This window comes from Corvus moneduloides, chromosome 6 (assembly GCF_009650955.1).
Source record: "Corvus moneduloides isolate bCorMon1 chromosome 6, bCorMon1.pri, whole genome shotgun sequence".
Classification (NCBI taxonomy): Eukaryota; Metazoa; Chordata; class Aves; order Passeriformes; family Corvidae; genus Corvus; species Corvus moneduloides.
Window position 1 is genome coordinate 62,853,609 of NC_045481.1, and position 14,452 is coordinate 62,868,060.

The 14,452-nt window shown below is 57.8% G+C and overlaps 3 protein-coding genes across 6 annotated transcripts; 2 read left to right on the forward strand and 1 right to left on the reverse strand.

Moving 5' to 3' along the window:
• Nucleotides 1-71: 71 nt before the first annotated feature.
• Nucleotides 72-4,966, forward strand: CD5 (CD5 molecule). 2 transcript variants are annotated; one of them, XM_032111890.1, is made up of 10 exons: nt 73-351; nt 893-931; nt 1,194-1,484; nt 1,565-1,627; nt 1,747-2,046; nt 2,925-3,212; nt 3,386-3,517; nt 4,069-4,122; nt 4,377-4,481; nt 4,561-4,966. In XM_032111890.1, the coding sequence occupies exons 1-10, from the start codon at nt 306-308 to the stop codon at nt 4,644-4,646; spliced, it is 1,404 nt and encodes a 467-aa protein (XP_031967781.1). In that variant the 5' UTR covers nt 73-305; the 3' UTR covers nt 4,647-4,966. The 2 variants fall into 2 exon arrangements, with proteins under 2 accessions (XP_031967782.1, XP_031967781.1); XM_032111891.1 differs by lacking the exon at nt 893-931 and having other exon boundaries at nt 72-351.
• Nucleotides 4,967-5,239: 273 nt separating this feature from the next.
• On the reverse strand, nt 5,240-9,190 carry VPS37C (VPS37C subunit of ESCRT-I). Of its 3 annotated transcripts, none has more exons than XM_032111926.1 (6): nt 9,168-9,190; nt 8,280-8,409; nt 7,577-7,681; nt 7,336-7,507; nt 7,023-7,105; nt 5,240-6,771 (listed from the first exon to the last, which is right to left on the reverse strand). In XM_032111926.1, the coding sequence occupies exons 3-6, from the start codon at nt 7,667-7,669 to the stop codon at nt 6,040-6,042; spliced, it is 1,080 nt and encodes a 359-aa protein (XP_031967817.1). In that variant the 5' UTR covers nt 7,670-7,681; nt 8,280-8,409; nt 9,168-9,190; the 3' UTR covers nt 5,240-6,039. The 3 variants fall into 3 exon arrangements, with proteins under 3 accessions (XP_031967817.1, XP_031967816.1, XP_031967818.1); XM_032111925.1 differs by lacking the exon at nt 9,168-9,190 and adding an exon at nt 8,718-8,798; XM_032111927.1 differs by lacking the exons at nt 8,280-8,409; nt 9,168-9,190 and adding an exon at nt 8,084-8,269.
• An 18-nt stretch (nt 9,191-9,208) lies between these two features.
• LOC116445350 (pepsin A-like) lies at nt 9,209-14,361 on the forward strand. The gene is made up of 10 exons (XM_032111911.1): nt 9,209-9,596; nt 12,204-12,354; nt 12,442-12,586; nt 12,777-12,894; nt 13,004-13,122; nt 13,205-13,404; nt 13,525-13,641; nt 13,715-13,853; nt 13,928-14,020; nt 14,108-14,361. The coding sequence occupies exons 2-10, from the start codon at nt 12,299-12,301 to the stop codon at nt 14,255-14,257; spliced, it is 1,137 nt and encodes a 378-aa protein (XP_031967802.1). The 5' UTR covers nt 9,209-9,596; nt 12,204-12,298; the 3' UTR covers nt 14,258-14,361.
• Nucleotides 14,362-14,452: the final 91 nt, after the last annotated feature.

Here is a 14,452-nt window from a genome sequence, read left to right on the forward strand (position 1 = left end):
GACCCCCAGCTCTCCCTGGGCACTGGATATATTCACCACCTCCCTTTCCCAGAGCTGTGGACATCCTGGGATTTGGCAGGAGCTGCACCCCACAAGTTTCTCAGCCCTTTCCCCTCGTGCTTGGCGGGACCCGGGGAGGCAACGGAGCCTTCAAACGGGGCCCAGAGGTGACGTCAAAAAACCACAGAGGGAGGAAAAACAGCCGGTTCCTGCCCGGGCCCCCTCCCTCGCCTGCTCCCGGCCGGGCAGCGGAGGCGGCGGAGCCTCCGGAGCCCCCCGTGCCCCCCATCCCGCCACCGGAGCCCATGGCAACCCGGCTGCCCATCCTGTGCCTCCTGCTGGGAATGTGGGGTGAGTACCAGGCGCCCCGACCTCGGCACAGCCCTCAAATCTCATGGCACAACCCCTCCCCCCGGTTTTCCCACTCCGGGCGGAATCGGCTCCGTGGAGTCACGGCTCCACCCTGGGTGAGCCACAGTGTGGGGCTCGGGGTGGGCAGCACCCTGGTGACCCCCCACACCACTCCGGGGGTCCCCAGGGTCCCCAAGATGGAGCCAGTGGTGCTGGGGGCAGCCAGGTGTCCCCCCCATCCTCATTCCCTGCCGGCTCCCGCCCTTCCCTCCGTCCACATGGCGCCGTTCCTGAACATTCCACCCAGGAGCGGGGCTAATTAGCCGTGATTAGCAGGTCCCTCCATCTTTTCTCAGTCCTAAGGATCCCTCAGCAGATGGACGGGGAGGCAGCAAATCGCCTTTCTCCCCCCCAGAAATCCCAGTTTTCCCACAAAATCCCCCTTTTCCCCAAAACAACCATCGATGGAGCTGCTGTCCCAAACTCGGGGTGCCCAGGGCGGGACGCGGGATTGATACCCCATTTCTGCTCCTTCCCACAGCCGTCCCTGACCGTGGAGCAGCCACCTGGATCCCTAGAGGTGAGAATTTGGGGAGCAGCCCCTCGGGAATGCCGCCCCAGCTCCGTGAGCATGGCGGGCGCTGGAGTTGCATCATCCGGAAGCGGAGCTGCGGGGTCCCAGCTCAGCCCCCCACCTTCCCTCGACCCCTCCACGCTCCCATTCCTTGGGCTGCTTCCCAAGACCCCCACCAAGGGTTTTTCCATCATTCCCAGGGTGAAAAGCCGCCGGGGAAGGGAAGGAAAGCCCCTGATGATGGTGTTTTCCCGGTGTTTTCCCGCAGAGGCCCCCCTGAGACTCACCAGAGGCGGCTGCCGCTGCACTGGGATACTGGAGGTGAACTGGGAAAACCAATGGAGGCAAATTTGCTGGGAGAGCGTGAGTGTGGACGACCTGGATTGGATCTGCCAGCGGCTGGAGTGTGGCCCCCTCTCCTCTGAGCCCCTGGAGCTCATCATTCCCACTGGGAAGGGGCCGCTCAGGCAGGCCAGGAGGTGCTGGAGGCCACCGCAGCCGCTGGGATGCCACTGGGAGCTGGAGAACTGCACGGTGCACGTTATTGTCTCCTGCAGAGGTGAGCCTGGACCCCCAGCCCGGCCCCCTCATCCCGAGGTGTCATCCATGCCCACGTGGCCCCATCTCTTCTCATTCCAGAGGCAGTGAAAACCACACCCAAGCCCCCACCGGCGCCCCCGGCCACCACCCCAGAGCCCACAGGTAAGTGCCTCATGCCGTGGGACCCACAGCATCAAACGTGGGGACTTCCCGCTCAATCATGGAAAATAGCGCCATCCCGATCCGTAACGCTTCCTCTTCCATCGCCACTCCCTCTGCAGGACCCCCCCGGCTGCGGCTGGTGGACGGCAATTTCAGCTGCTCTGGCTTCCTGGAGCTGCACAAGCAGGGGCTGTGGGGGGCCGTGGCGAGCGTCCCGCACATCTGGCCACACCTGGCCACCCTCATCTGCCGGGAATTGCGCTGTGGCACCGCTGGGAACAGCCACGGCGAGCCGGATCCGGGGATCCACCTGCCGGTGCGGTGGGAGGTGGTGGAATCCTGTGGGAGCCACTCCCTGCTGGACTGCTTCAACAGGACCAGCTCCCGGGGGAAAACGCCCGCCTTCGTCACCTGCTCAGGTGAGAGTGGTCCTGGAGCATCCATGATTTCCTGCTCCGGTGGGATATCCCGGGGGGTTTGTGGGGCCAGAGCAGGGAACCAGCCCCATCCCCACCCGCCCCACAGGCCGCATCCACCCACTCCCGCTCTTCCTCTCCGGGGTGCGAAGACAAAACAGGAAATCTCAGTTCCTGGCAGAGGAGGATGCGCTGGGGAGGGAGAGCGGCCAGGGCAGCATCCCAAATTCCAGCTGGGAGTGGGGAACACGGGCAGGGAGCAGGCTCTGAGCGTCCTGCTGCGGGCAGCTCCCTGAGCACCTTCCATCTCCCTGCTCCCATCATCTCCCTGCCTCGGGCATGGCCCTGGACGTCTTCCCTGCCACAGGCCTCTCCCTGTCCTTTTCTATGAGCGTTTCCCTGGAGATCAGCTCGGTGCCAGCTCCGTGGCATGGAGAGCCAAGCCACGAGGCTCGGAGCAGGCTCCATCTGGCCCAGCTTGGAATGCCGTGGGATTTGGGGGGTTTAATGGGCTGGGGCAGCTGGCAGAGCCGGCTTCCATGCTGCATTTCCCATGGGAAGAGTTCGAAGCTCCTCCATGCCTGGCTCTGGGAGGCACGAGGGGAGATGCCAGGAGCATCCCCATGCCACGAGCCTGTGCTGGATGAGGAGGAGGAGCACGTGCCAGCAGTATCCCTGTGGATCTCTCATCCCTGTGGATCTCATCCCTGTCTGCCTGGGGCTCCAACTCCTCTCTCCCTGTGGCTCTTCCTCCCATGGGTCTGACCCCTCTCCGTGCATCTGACTCCCTTCTCCCTGTGGATTTCACCCCGCGCCGTGGGTCTGACCTCTCCCTGTGGATCCAACCCTTCTCCCCATGGAACTGCTCCTCTCTCCCGCAGATTCCCAGCCGCGGGCCCTGCGGAGGCTGGCGGCCGGCCCCACTCCCTGTGAAGGGGACATCCAGGTATTCCACGTAGGACGGTGGCAGGATCTGTGTGACTCCGGAGCAGCGCGGCGAGCCGAGCGTGGCCGGCAGATCTGCCGGGAGCTGGGCTGCGGGAATCTCACTTCCAGCACGGAAATCCGGGAGCCTCCCTCGACGGGAGTCACCTGTGGGATCGGCCCCCTGCACCTCTGCCAGCCCAAGCTCGGGAACATCCGGAGCTGCTCCCGGACCAGAGTCGTGTGTAAGCCACGTGATCCGTGCGGTGCTGGGAGCTGGAATTCCCACACCTCTGGAGTGGGCAGGGATGGGGGTGGATGCCACGTGGGATTCGGGCTCCTGGCAGGGTGATGGGTGCTCCCATCCTGGCACCAACCTCCAGCTGGGCACATCCGGTGACATCCATGCTCTTCCCAGGCCAGGATTCGAAGCCGCTTCCTGCCGGGACATCCGCTGGAACCGTTGTGAGCATCTGCCTGGCGCTGCTGCTCTTCCTCATCCTTGTCCTGATCTGTGGCCCTCCTGCCTACCGGAAGCTGATGAAGAGAAGTAGGGGACACCCTTGGGATCCTCATCCTCCTTTTCCTCCTCCTCCCACTCCACCATCCCCCTGTGCCGCCTCAGGGCTGGCAGCTCCACGGATGCTTCCCTAAACTCCTTGGGGGGGGTGGGATTTGGCTGCTCAGCCTGACAGATCGCCCTGTCCCACTGTCCCCAAGCCTGTCCCACTGTCCCCAAGCCTGTCCCACTGTCCCCAAGCCTATCCCATTGTCCCCAAACCTGTCCCATTGTCCCCAAGCCTGTTCCATTATCCCCAAGCCTGTCCCACTGTCCCCAGACCTGTCTCATTATCGCCAAGCCTGTCCCATTGTCCCCAGACCTGTCCCATTATCCCCAAGCCTGTCCCACATGGAGCGTGGGAGCGGGAGGAGGGATTAAGCTCCGAGCAGACACAAAAGAGCAGGTGGAGGATCCTGGGGCGGGGGGATTATTGGGAAGGGGGGGGATTATTCGGGATGACATATGGGGCTGGCAGGGGGGAAGCAGCCGGAGGAAGGATCAGGAAGGTCCTTGGAGAGACAATTCCCCCTCTCTTTCAGTCTCCAAGAAGAAGCAGCGCCAGTGGATCGGCCCCACGGGAGTCAACCAGACGGGTGAGGAGCAGCTCCCTGAGGGGCTGGGAATGGGATTTAGAGTTCCTGGCAGTGGATTTGGGGTCTGGGCAGGCTGTTCCCCCCAGATCCTGGCACAAGGGCCCTGGGTCTCATTTCCTTTTGGGATGTAACTCATCCAGGAGATCTGGGCCTGGAGCAGGCACTGGTTTTACTCAGCCCCTTCCCGGGGTGGGTATGTTCCCTCCAAGGTGCTGTTCCAACCCCAAAAATCCCAATCCTGCTGTCTTTCCCAGTGTCTTTCCACCGCTCCAGCACAGCGCCGAGGCCTCGGGGACACGGAGGGGACAATGACTACGCTCAGCCCCCCCCGAAGAGCTCCCAGCTCTCCGCTTATCCAGGTAAGTGCTGGAAGTGGCTCCTTCCCGCCCCCTTTTCCATGGAAGTGCATCCAACAGGCCACATCCGTGTCCTCCACAGCTCTGGAAGCAGTGTGCCGGCGTTCCAACCCCCCGGATAACTCCTCGGACAGCGACTACGACCTGCACTCCGCCCGCAGGGTGTGATTCCCTGCTTCCCAAAGGAGCTGATCCCTTTGGGGGGGATATCCCGGCATTCCAGAGCCCTTCCAGGAGCGCTTCCCAGCCTCCTCGTGGGAGAAAAGGAGGCTTTTGGGGTTCTTTTAAAGCTATTTATAGGAATTTAAGAGGCAGGTGGGGTGCAAGGAGCCCTTTGGAATAGTGGGATCACCAGCTTCTCCAAACCAGGATAAAGAGTTGGGATGATGGATAAAGGAGAGGGACGCGAGGGTGGGAATACTGGGAACGAGTCCGAGATATTTAATGACCAAGAAGTAGAATAAAATTGGGGTTTTGTACTAATTACACCTCGTCCTCTTCCCTCCATTATCCCAGTGTGATTCCAAGCTCCCAGTGAGGAGGGAAAAGTGGTAGAGGGAAACACGTTTTTCCCTGGCTTTTATTCCAAAGATAACCCCAAGAAAAACAGGAAAAACAGGGTTGGAGGTGGTCTTGGGAGGGGGTGAAAGATTTCACTGATGGGATCCAAAGGAAGGTGGATGCCAGGAAGGGATAAAGGGATCAATCCTTAGGCGGATGTTCCGTTGCTTCCCAAAGTAACCGCGGCCGTGACTCCAGAGTGCAATTAATTCATCCAGTTTTATTACTCTAATTAATGCCAGGGATGGAATTGCTTCCACCAACCCCTCGTCCTAGTCCATTAGTAATGGTTCCTTATAAATAACTTACAGGGATACAGGCAGGATTCGTAGGATAAAGTGCTGAGCAAAGCAAATCCCATTTCCACCGTTTGTCATTCCCTCTGTTTCCAAGTGTTTCCTGAGAAGGGGGGACGGGAGGAGCCCGAAAAACCACACAGGAGGTCGGGAATACCGGAGGCTGCCCAGGCCCGGGTGGGAATCACCGACTCCTACTGCCAGTCCTGGAGTGGTTTGGGTGGAAAGGGATCTGAAGGATCAGCCACTTCCAATCCCTTTCCACTAGTCCAGGTTGCTCCAAGCCCTGTCCAACCTGGCCTTGGACACTTCCAGGGATGGAGCAGCCATGACTTCCCTGGGAAATCCATTCCAGGGCCTCACCACCATCACAGGGAAGAATTTCTTCCCCAAATCCCATCTAAACCCAGGGTGAAGCCATTCCCCATTATCCCATACTCCAAGTCCTTGTCCAAGTCCTTCTCCAGTGCTTTTGGAGCCCCTCTAGGCACCGGAAGGTGCTCCAAGGTTTCCCTGGAGGTTTCTCCTCTCAGGATTTCTGCTGGTCTGGCTCTGCCTCTCGCTCCGACCTCCGGAGCCCGACTCTTATCCCGTGTAATTCCTTTGCACCGACAGATCCAGGAGCAACGCTCTGGGATCCCTCCTCTTCCTCAGTCCCCAAAAAGAGGAGGAATCAGCACAGGATGCTCCCTGGAAGTCCTGGATTAGTATCCAGGCCAGGAAGGACGCTGAGGGTTTGGAGGTGGGGGGTATCCAAAGGCTGGGGGAGGCCCAGGATAAGGAGCCTGTGCTGGGATCGGGAAATTCGGGAGAGGGGGCTGAGTGGGGTAGGGACACTGCGGTCTCCCTGCCCCAGGCGGGATGTAGGGAGAGTACCCCGGTCTGGCAGGGGGAGGAGAGGGATGGGGAGCAGGATAGGGCAAGGGCTGCGGCGGGGCCCGGGATGGAGACCAGGAAAAGCCTCCCGAGGTGGATTTGGGATACCCCGGCGCAGAGTCGGCAGCGGAAGCCGCCGGATATCCGGGAGCTGGAGGAAGCGGGTAGGGAAAGGTGGACTGGGAGCTGGGCTGGGAGGAAGCCACGTGTCCCACGGTGACCGGAGATCCCGGGAAAGGGGCGGGAGGCAACGCTCCGTGGGCAGTGGGGCCGGGCGGAAGGGTCAGAGCCGGGCTGTAGGGCAGAGGGAGGGCCGGAGATCCCGATGGGAAGGGTTTTGTTGGATCCGTGGGAACGTGAGGAGGAGGAGGAGGACGAGGAGGAGGAAGAGGAGGCTGAGAGTCCCTGGCGCGCTCCTGGGATCCCTCCGTCTTCCTCACGATCTCCTGCAGCTTTTCCACTCGGACCCGGCGCAGGTGGGACAACTTCCTCATGCCGGAAAACTGCTCCAGGAACGTCTCCAGGGGCACCTCGCCCTCCAGGAACCTCTCAGCCATTTTCTGGAAGAGAGAAACAGCCTCGGGCTCATCCCTGCATCCCTCTGCTCCTCCTCTTCCCTCATCCCGATCTAGGTCCCTCCCAGCCACATCCCAAGGAGCAGCACCCACACAGGAGCAAGGACGGATCCAGCCCTTTGGAGAAAACCCAGCAGACTCCAGAGGTAATCCATGATTTTAGGGACTGGCAGTCACTGCAAGTCTTTGAGGATGAAATCACTGGAATTCCCAATGGATTTAAGCCCTAAACTCACCTCGGATTCCTCTTCAATCTTCTGGCTTTCCACCTGGAGGAGATCCAGCAAAGTCTGAGGCTGCAGCGCTGCCGAGAATTTCTCTGGGAAAACCGAGGGGGAAAAGGGAAAAAGCCAGGAAAAATCACCATCACAGGACAGAAACCAGGGAAAAACCAGCAAAGAGCCCACAGGAACGGGCTTGGGAAGTGCTGGTGGAAGGAGGGAAATCCAAGAGGAATAACACCCTCCATCTCTCCAGCTGCTGGAAAAAAGCGGGATATCGGTTTTCTGGGAAGCAGAATCCTTCCTGGGGGAAGACCCCAGCGCTCACCCAGCTTTTCCTTCTGCTCCCTGCACCTCCCAGCCAGCTCCTGCAGCTCCTGGTATTTCTTGGAGAGGTCGCTGCGTCCCGTCTCCAGCGGCGCCTGGAATTTCAGGTTCTGCTCGGCCAAGCTCCGGTTGGCAGCCAGGGCCATCTCCCTTTCCAGCTGCAGCTCCTGGACCTGCGGAATTTGGGATGGTGAGCGCGGGAAGGCGCCCAGGACACCCCGGAGCCACCTCCCGGCACAAACCTCCCGGGATTCCAAAGCCAAGCGCTCGATCTCCTGGGAATCCTCCTGCAGCTCCCGGAGCTCCTCCACCGTCCGGTTCCTCAGCGTGTCCATCCTCCCGGATTCCTGGGGCACGGAAAAAGAGGCAAATCAATCCCCAAGTCCAACTGGGAATAGGTTTCCAACTGAAATCCAGGCTCGTTAAAGTCCTTGGAGCAGCAGCGCTGGGTTCCGTTCACTGAGAGGGAGAAGCAACATTCCCACTAATTCCAGCTCGGGAAAAGACTTCTTCCCCCTTTCCCAAGCCTGTCTGCATGGAATTCTGTGTGTCCCAGGGTGTTCTGTCAAGGAAAAACCCAACAACAGCCCCGAGTCGCAAATTCCAGCTGGATGCCTCCATCCCATCCCAGAGCCCGCCTCATTCCGGACTCCATCCCATCCCACCGCAGGTTCCCATGCTGCCAAGGAAACCGGGATCTGGCCACATCCCACCATGCCCAAAGGCTTGGGAAGGACCTCAAGGATCACCTAATTCCAGCCTCCTGCCACGGAGTCCCAACAAAGATCAGGGAAACAATGGATTTCCTGCGCCGTATCCATGGTTTATCCCAAGCATTCCCAGCTGCCGGGTATATTGAGCGAGCATCCCGCGGCTGGTGAAAATTCCAAGAGGTGGGACGGAATAAGGTGGGAATGCCCTAAGAAACAAGGAAATACACCAAACCTGCGCCGTCCTATTCGCTGCCAGCTCTTCTACTTCTCATCCAGGTGGAACATCCCAAGGATATCACGCCGGGAATGCCGCAACAGCCACGCTGAGGCTCAGGGTTGCCCAATCCACGATCCAGATAAACCTGTCCGAGGGAAAAACTGGCAATGAAGTCCCGCGCTGCAGGTGTGGGGCAGAAATCACCCGATTTGGTTCTTTAGGGGGGGGCATTAGCTAGATTTCATGGAGCTGGAGAGAGATAAGCGGGAATGCTGCGAGTGGGAAAGCTCGGGGTGGGCTCTGGGAAGCATCCACAGGCGCTCAGGAAAGGTGGACGCGAAGGGCTGCGCACCTGCGGGGGTGCAGCGAGCGGGAGGCGGGAGCAGCGCCATTATCCCCGTTATCCCGCCGCTATTTCCGTTATTCCCATTCCCGGCCCTCTCCCGCACTCACCGAGGCGCCACGGGGACCCTCCCCCCGCCGCCGCTTCCGGCTTCCGGCACCAACCGGAAGTGGGCGGGGCCACGGCGGGAGCGGCGGGAGGGGCGGGCCCCTCCCCCCTCCGAGCGTGAGGGGAAAGGTTCCGCCCAGCGCCGCCATGTTGGGGGGGGCGGGAGCAGGGCTCAATTTAATGGAATTTTTTAATCAATAATCGTTCTTTGGCTGCCCGCGGGGTTCTCCCCGAGCTGTAGCTGCTCTAGGAATTATATCCTTCGCGTTTTCGGGGTGCAAGGAGTTGCGGGAGAGCTGGAGAGGGATTTTGGAGAAGGGCGTGGAGCGATAGGGAAAGGGGGAAAGGCTCCACACGGACACAGGGCGGTTTTAAGTTGGATATTGGGAATAAATCCTTCCTTGTGAGGGTGGTGAAGCAAGTTGCCCAGGGAAGCTCCGGTTCCCCCATACCTGGAAGTGTCCAAGGCCAGGTTGGAAGTGGTTTAGAAAGCACATTATAAAATGCCGGGTTCTTCCAGCTGGATCCAAGAGATCAAAGCAAATTCCTCTGGAATACCTGCTTAGTTCCTCCTCACATGAGGCAAGAATATTCCGGAGAAAGCTCCAATCCCATCACCCACTCTACAAATCCGACTTTCCCAAAGTAAGCTTGGAAAATGCTCCACTTTTCCAGCTGTAACCCCACATTCCCAAAACCCAAGCAAGGATGAGGCAGGGGAAGAGCTCCATGATTTCTGCTCCTTCAGGAGACTATGGAAGGCCGGCCAAGGTCACCCAGCTGTTCCAGAAGTGCCGGGATCCGGGAAAGGCACCTCTGATCCCGTCACCTGAGAGCTGTTGTGCAACAAACGGGAGTCATATGATCCCAAATAATTCCAGGTAAATCAAGGACAATTTGTTCCCAGCGTGGCTGATAACCAGGTCAAACCCCCAGTGCTATGGGGGAAAAAAAGGGACTTGACTTTCCAAAGGGGGAAAAAAAAATGTTTTCCAGGCTTCTTTTGGAGTTGTTTCCACAAATCTGGAAAAGCTGGAAAATGTTTAATTGACATTTTATACCAAAGCGTAAGATTTGAGGAGAGGGGGGAAATTGTGTTTGGATTTGCGCAGAAGAAATGGGAAAATACCCATTTAAAAGTGTTCTCCAGAAATGAATTTGGGATAAACAAGTGCTTTTGGAAGGGTATTCCCATTATCTGCTTATTAATATCCTTAATTCCCACAGAAGATGGTTCCACACACTTTTTTCCCTCGGATGGCGTCTTAATCCCGGCCAAAATCACCCACAGCAGGTAGGAAAAGGTGACCTGAGCAGCCCGAGGTCCCGCAGAATTCCATTCCCACAAGGATCAGCCAACATCCCTGGGCTTCCTCGATAAGTTAATCAAATATTTTTTGATCCAATCCCAGAAATTTGACACCTCGGGAGCGTCAGATTTCCCTCCTTTCATCTGACAGCTCCGATAAAGCGCCCGGGTGATGAAAGCCTCTAGGGAAGGGACAAGAAAAAGTGGGAACAGGGCCTGGAAAAGTTGACTTCCTTAATCCATTCCCAAGATAAGATCTGTGTCCATAAAGGGTTTGGTTTTTTTTTTGGGGGGGGGAGGCTGCAGAGATAAAATTAAGGGAGTTTTGTCAGAGCAAGTTTTGATGTCCCGAAAATCCCTGTTTGATCCATAGGGTGATTCCCACGGAAGTTAAATTCATCCCAAGGGGTGTGCCCACATCAAAATGACATTAAAAATCTGAATTTTCCCGGTAAAAGCCTAAATTTTGGGAGGGTTTTATTGCCTGGGAATCCTCAGCCACCCCCTGCTGTGTCAACCAGGAGGAAAAGCTTCCAGATCCATCTTTCCAGCTGGGGGATTTTGGGATCTCCCCATGCTTTGGTGCCCTCTGGTGCCAAGGAAAGCTGTGGCAGAGGGGCCACCTGCTCCCATCCAAAGGGCTCCGAGCACTGGGATGGTTTATTCCAGGATCCAGCATCTCATTCCCTCCATTTCCCCACCAAGGTTGGGAAAATCCAGGATTTCTCTCGGAGGAAGCCATTTCATGCCTTAAAAGGGGTTATTTTCCCATCCTCCCAGATTTTATTCTGGATTTAATTAGTGCTAAATAGCAATTCCCGTTTTTTTTTTCCAGTCCAGAATTCCACAGTTTCTTCCTTCTATGGATGTCATCCCTTTTGGATTGTTCTGCTTTGATGGGATTTACTAGCAGCACAAAAAGCTTGTCCTAAAACTTCCCATAACTGGGCAAATGTTTTTTATTTTTTTTTCCATTGAAAAACCAGGAATCCTGATCCCCCAGGATGGCGCTTTTGGGAATTCAATGGGTTTACAGCTCTGGGAAAACTTAGTATTTTTGTTTTCTCTACTGTTTTGGCCAAAAAAAAGGAGGAAAACCTGGCAGCTCCAAAATCCACAGGTTCATATTCCAGTATGGCTTTGGACGCTTCCGGGGATGGGGCATCCACAGGTTCTCCGGGAAATCCATCCCTCACAGTGCAGAGTTTCTTCCCAGTATCCTGTTTCCCAGTTTGGAGCCATTCCCTTTTGTCCTGTCACTCCGTTCCCACATCCAAAATCCCTGAACTGGGAGAAAACTGGGATGAGCTGGGGGAAAGCTGAGCTCCGGATGCCTCTGGATGAAGGTCACCGGAGCAGGATTGGGCACCTTGGCTTTGGTCACGGCACCACGTGCTGGATCCGTGGCTCCTGGAAGGGTCACCTTGTCCTGGAGGAGATCAAAGGCTCCCTAAGGCTGGAGCTGGCGTTCCTCCCTTGGAATCAGCCCCATCCCAGCTGGGAAGGGTAGAAGAATCCAAGGATACGATGCTAGGTTGTGCTGGGGGAGTGAAATGAAGAGCCTGGATGGGGGATGTCGGGAGAGAAGGGATGGAGCACCGGATTATCCCTGAGGAAGGAAAGCGGGATGGGATGTGTTGTAGGGGGCTGGAAAGGACAAAGTCTTGGCTGATTCCCAGAATGGAAAATCTGGACCTGGCAGCCTTAAAATCCTTCATGGGGCCTTGGCAAGAGAAGGATCTGGAGAGACCTTGGAGCCTCTTCCAGTGCCTTAAGGAGCTCCAGGAGAGCTGGAGAGGGCCTTTGGAAAAGGACCTGGAGTGACAGGACAAGGGGGAATCACTTCCTTCTACCAGAGGACAGGGTTAGAAGGGATATTGGGAAGGAATTCTTCCCTGTGAGGGTGGTGAGGCATTCCTGGGAATGGATTTCCCACGGAAGCTGTGGCTGCCCCATTCCTGGAAGAGTCTGGCTCAAACCCTCCAGCAAGGAATTAGAGGGTTCAGGGGACAAACAACCCTGCATTCCCACCAGCTCCCACAGAAAAACCGGGAGTGCTTCCCGCCCATCCCAACATCCCCATGGCCTGAATTCCCCCCAGGAATACGGGGATCCCCTCCCTGCCTTGACATTCCCCCCGCCTTCCTTAAGGACATTTTGATAACCATCCCAGCAGCAGTTTGCCTTTCTTATCGGGGCCTCTGGCCAAACACCGGAGCCGGGATATAAGGAGCGGGACCTGGATTGGAGGCACATTTTCCGTGAGCTCCCACCATGAAGCTGCTCCTGCTCCTTGCCCTGGTGGGCCTGGCCCAGGGCTTCCAGACCAGGTGAGCCCCGGGGGGGTCCCCAAAACAGGGATGTGGGATGTGGGATGCGGGATGATCCCGATGACACATCCCGGTCTCTGTCCGCAGGGTGCCGCTGAAGAGGATGAAGTCACTGCGGCAGAGGCTGCAGGAGCAGGGCTTGCTGGAGAGTTACCTGGAGCAGCATCCCTACAACCTGGCTGCCAAGTATTTCCCGGGCATTGCTGTGGAGCCCCTGGAGAACTACATGGATGTGAGGGGCTGGGATTAGGAGCTGGGATCAGGGAGCGCGGGAGGGCTGCTGGCTCCTTCCCCATCCCGCTGGCCCATTATCTGTCCCACTGGTCCCTTCCTCATCCCTTTAACTCATCCCATTGGCCCCTTATCCGTTCTTCCTTCCCCTTCCCAATCCCACTGACCCTTTCCCAACCCCATTCCAACAGGATGAGTACTTCGGCATCATCTCCATCGGGACCCCACCCCAGGAATTCACCGTGGTCTTCGACACCGGCTCCTCCAACCTCTGGGTTCCCTCGGTCTTCTGCTCCAGCCCAGCCTGCAGTAGGTGTCTGGAATAAGGCTGGAATGTGTCCTTTGGGAGCCTTGGATGGCTCTGCCCAGTCTTTTCCCAAGGGACATCAGGCAATCCCCCTCCTTCCCACCCTCACAGGCAATCACAACCGCTTCAATCCCGCGCAATCCTCCACGTTCCTCAGCACCAACGACACCCTGTTCATCGCCTACGGCACGGGAAGCATGACCGGAGTCCTGGGATACGACACCGTCAATGTACGGCCACGTGCTCCAGCCCTCTCATCCCGTGGGATCCCATGGGATCGTGCCCAATCCACAGCTGTCTCCCTTCTCCCAGGTCGCCGGGATCAATGTCCGCAACCAGATTTTTGGGCTGGCTGAGACGGAGCCGGGGGATTTCTTCTACTATGCCCCCTTCGACGGCATCCTGGGATTGGCATTCCCAAGCATCGCCTCCTCTGGAGCCACCCCTGTCTTCGACAACATGATGATAGAAAACCTCGTGGATAGGCATCTCTTCTCTGTCTACCTGAGCAGGTAAATCCCAGCCGGAGCTGCTGAGGATTTCTCCCTTCTCCCTCACACTGGCCCCATTTTCCAATGGGAACGGGGGTGTTGGTGGGATGGGAACCACCCGGGATGGATCCCCCTTTCCAGGGACAGCCAAGGTGGGAGCTTTGTCCTCTTCGGTGCCATCGATCCCTACTACATCACCCACGGCATCTCATGGATCCCACTCTCCGCGGAAACCTACTGGCAGATCACCATGGAGAGGTATTCCTGCTATTCCCTGCCCTCCAGCTGGTGTTTTGGGGAGTCCAGGCTCACCCTGCATCCCTCTTCCCAGAGTCTCTGCCAATGGGGCTCCGGTGGCCTGTTCCTCGGGATGCCAGGCCATTGTGGATACGGGAACCACGCTGTTGGCTGTTCCTGTCCGGGCCCTCCGGACCCTCCTGCGCCACCTCGGCGCCAGCTCCAGTGGTGAGGTGAGGCCTCGGGATGCTCCCTAGGAATTTTATCCCACCTGGATTGGCTGCTGACCCCCCCGTGTCCCCCCCAGATCAGCTGTGAGGCTGCCAGACACCTTCCTGACCTCATCTTCCACATCCACGGCAAAGAATTCCCGGTGCCGCCCCGAGCCTACGTGTTAAGGGTGAGCATCCCGCTGGGAGTGGGTCTGTGGGGATACAGGGAGGGATCCAACAACTGGTGACCACCCCATTCCATGTCCTTGGAGCAGAGTAATGGGTACTGCACGCTGGGATTGCAAGGCATGGATGTGCCCACGGAGGAGGGCGAGCTCTGGATCCTGGGGGATGTCTTTATCCGGGAATATTACATCATCTTCGACAGGGCCAACAACAAGGTGGGGCTGTCCCGGCTGCCCTGAGCTGGGATGGGAATCCCAGGTGTTCCCAACTCGGTGGCTGGCAGGGCTTGTCCCTTTCTGGGCACTCCTGCCACCACCGAGGACAATAAAGGTGTGGAGAAGCCCCCCTGTGCTGTGTCTCTCTGGGAAAGGCCACCACATCCCTGGGAATGTGGCGTGTCTCTGGTGCCACCCTCAGCTGCACCCACCGAGGAT

Coding starts and splice junctions, on each gene's coding strand:
- VPS37C (XM_032111926.1), bottom strand. CDS start 7,669: ATGGACACGCTGAGGAACCGGACGGTGGAGGAGCTCCGGGAGCTGCAG. Junction 7,508..7,576: donor TGGCTTTGGAATCCCGGGAG/GTTTGTGCCGGG, acceptor CAAATTCCGCAG/GTCCAGGAGCTGCAGCTGGA. Junction 6,772..7,022: donor AGATTGAAGAGGAATCCGAG/GTGAGTTTAGGG, acceptor TCTCTCTTCCAG/AAAATGGCTGAGAGGTTCCT.
- LOC116445350 (XM_032111911.1), top strand. CDS start 12,299: ATGAAGCTGCTCCTGCTCCTTGCCCTGGTGGGCCTGGCCCAGGGCTTC. Junction 12,587..12,776: donor CCCTGGAGAACTACATGGAT/GTGAGGGGCTGG, acceptor CCATTCCAACAG/GATGAGTACTTCGGCATCAT. Junction 13,854..13,927: donor GCGCCAGCTCCAGTGGTGAG/GTGAGGCCTCGG, acceptor TGTCCCCCCCAG/ATCAGCTGTGAGGCTGCCAG.
- CD5 (XM_032111890.1), top strand. CDS start 306: ATGGCAACCCGGCTGCCCATCCTGTGCCTCCTGCTGGGAATGTGGG. Junction 932..1,193: donor AGCCACCTGGATCCCTAGAG/GTGAGAATTTGG, acceptor GTTTTCCCGCAG/AGGCCCCCCTGAGACTCACC. Junction 1,485..1,564: donor CGTTATTGTCTCCTGCAGAG/GTGAGCCTGGAC, acceptor TTCTCATTCCAG/AGGCAGTGAAAACCACACCC.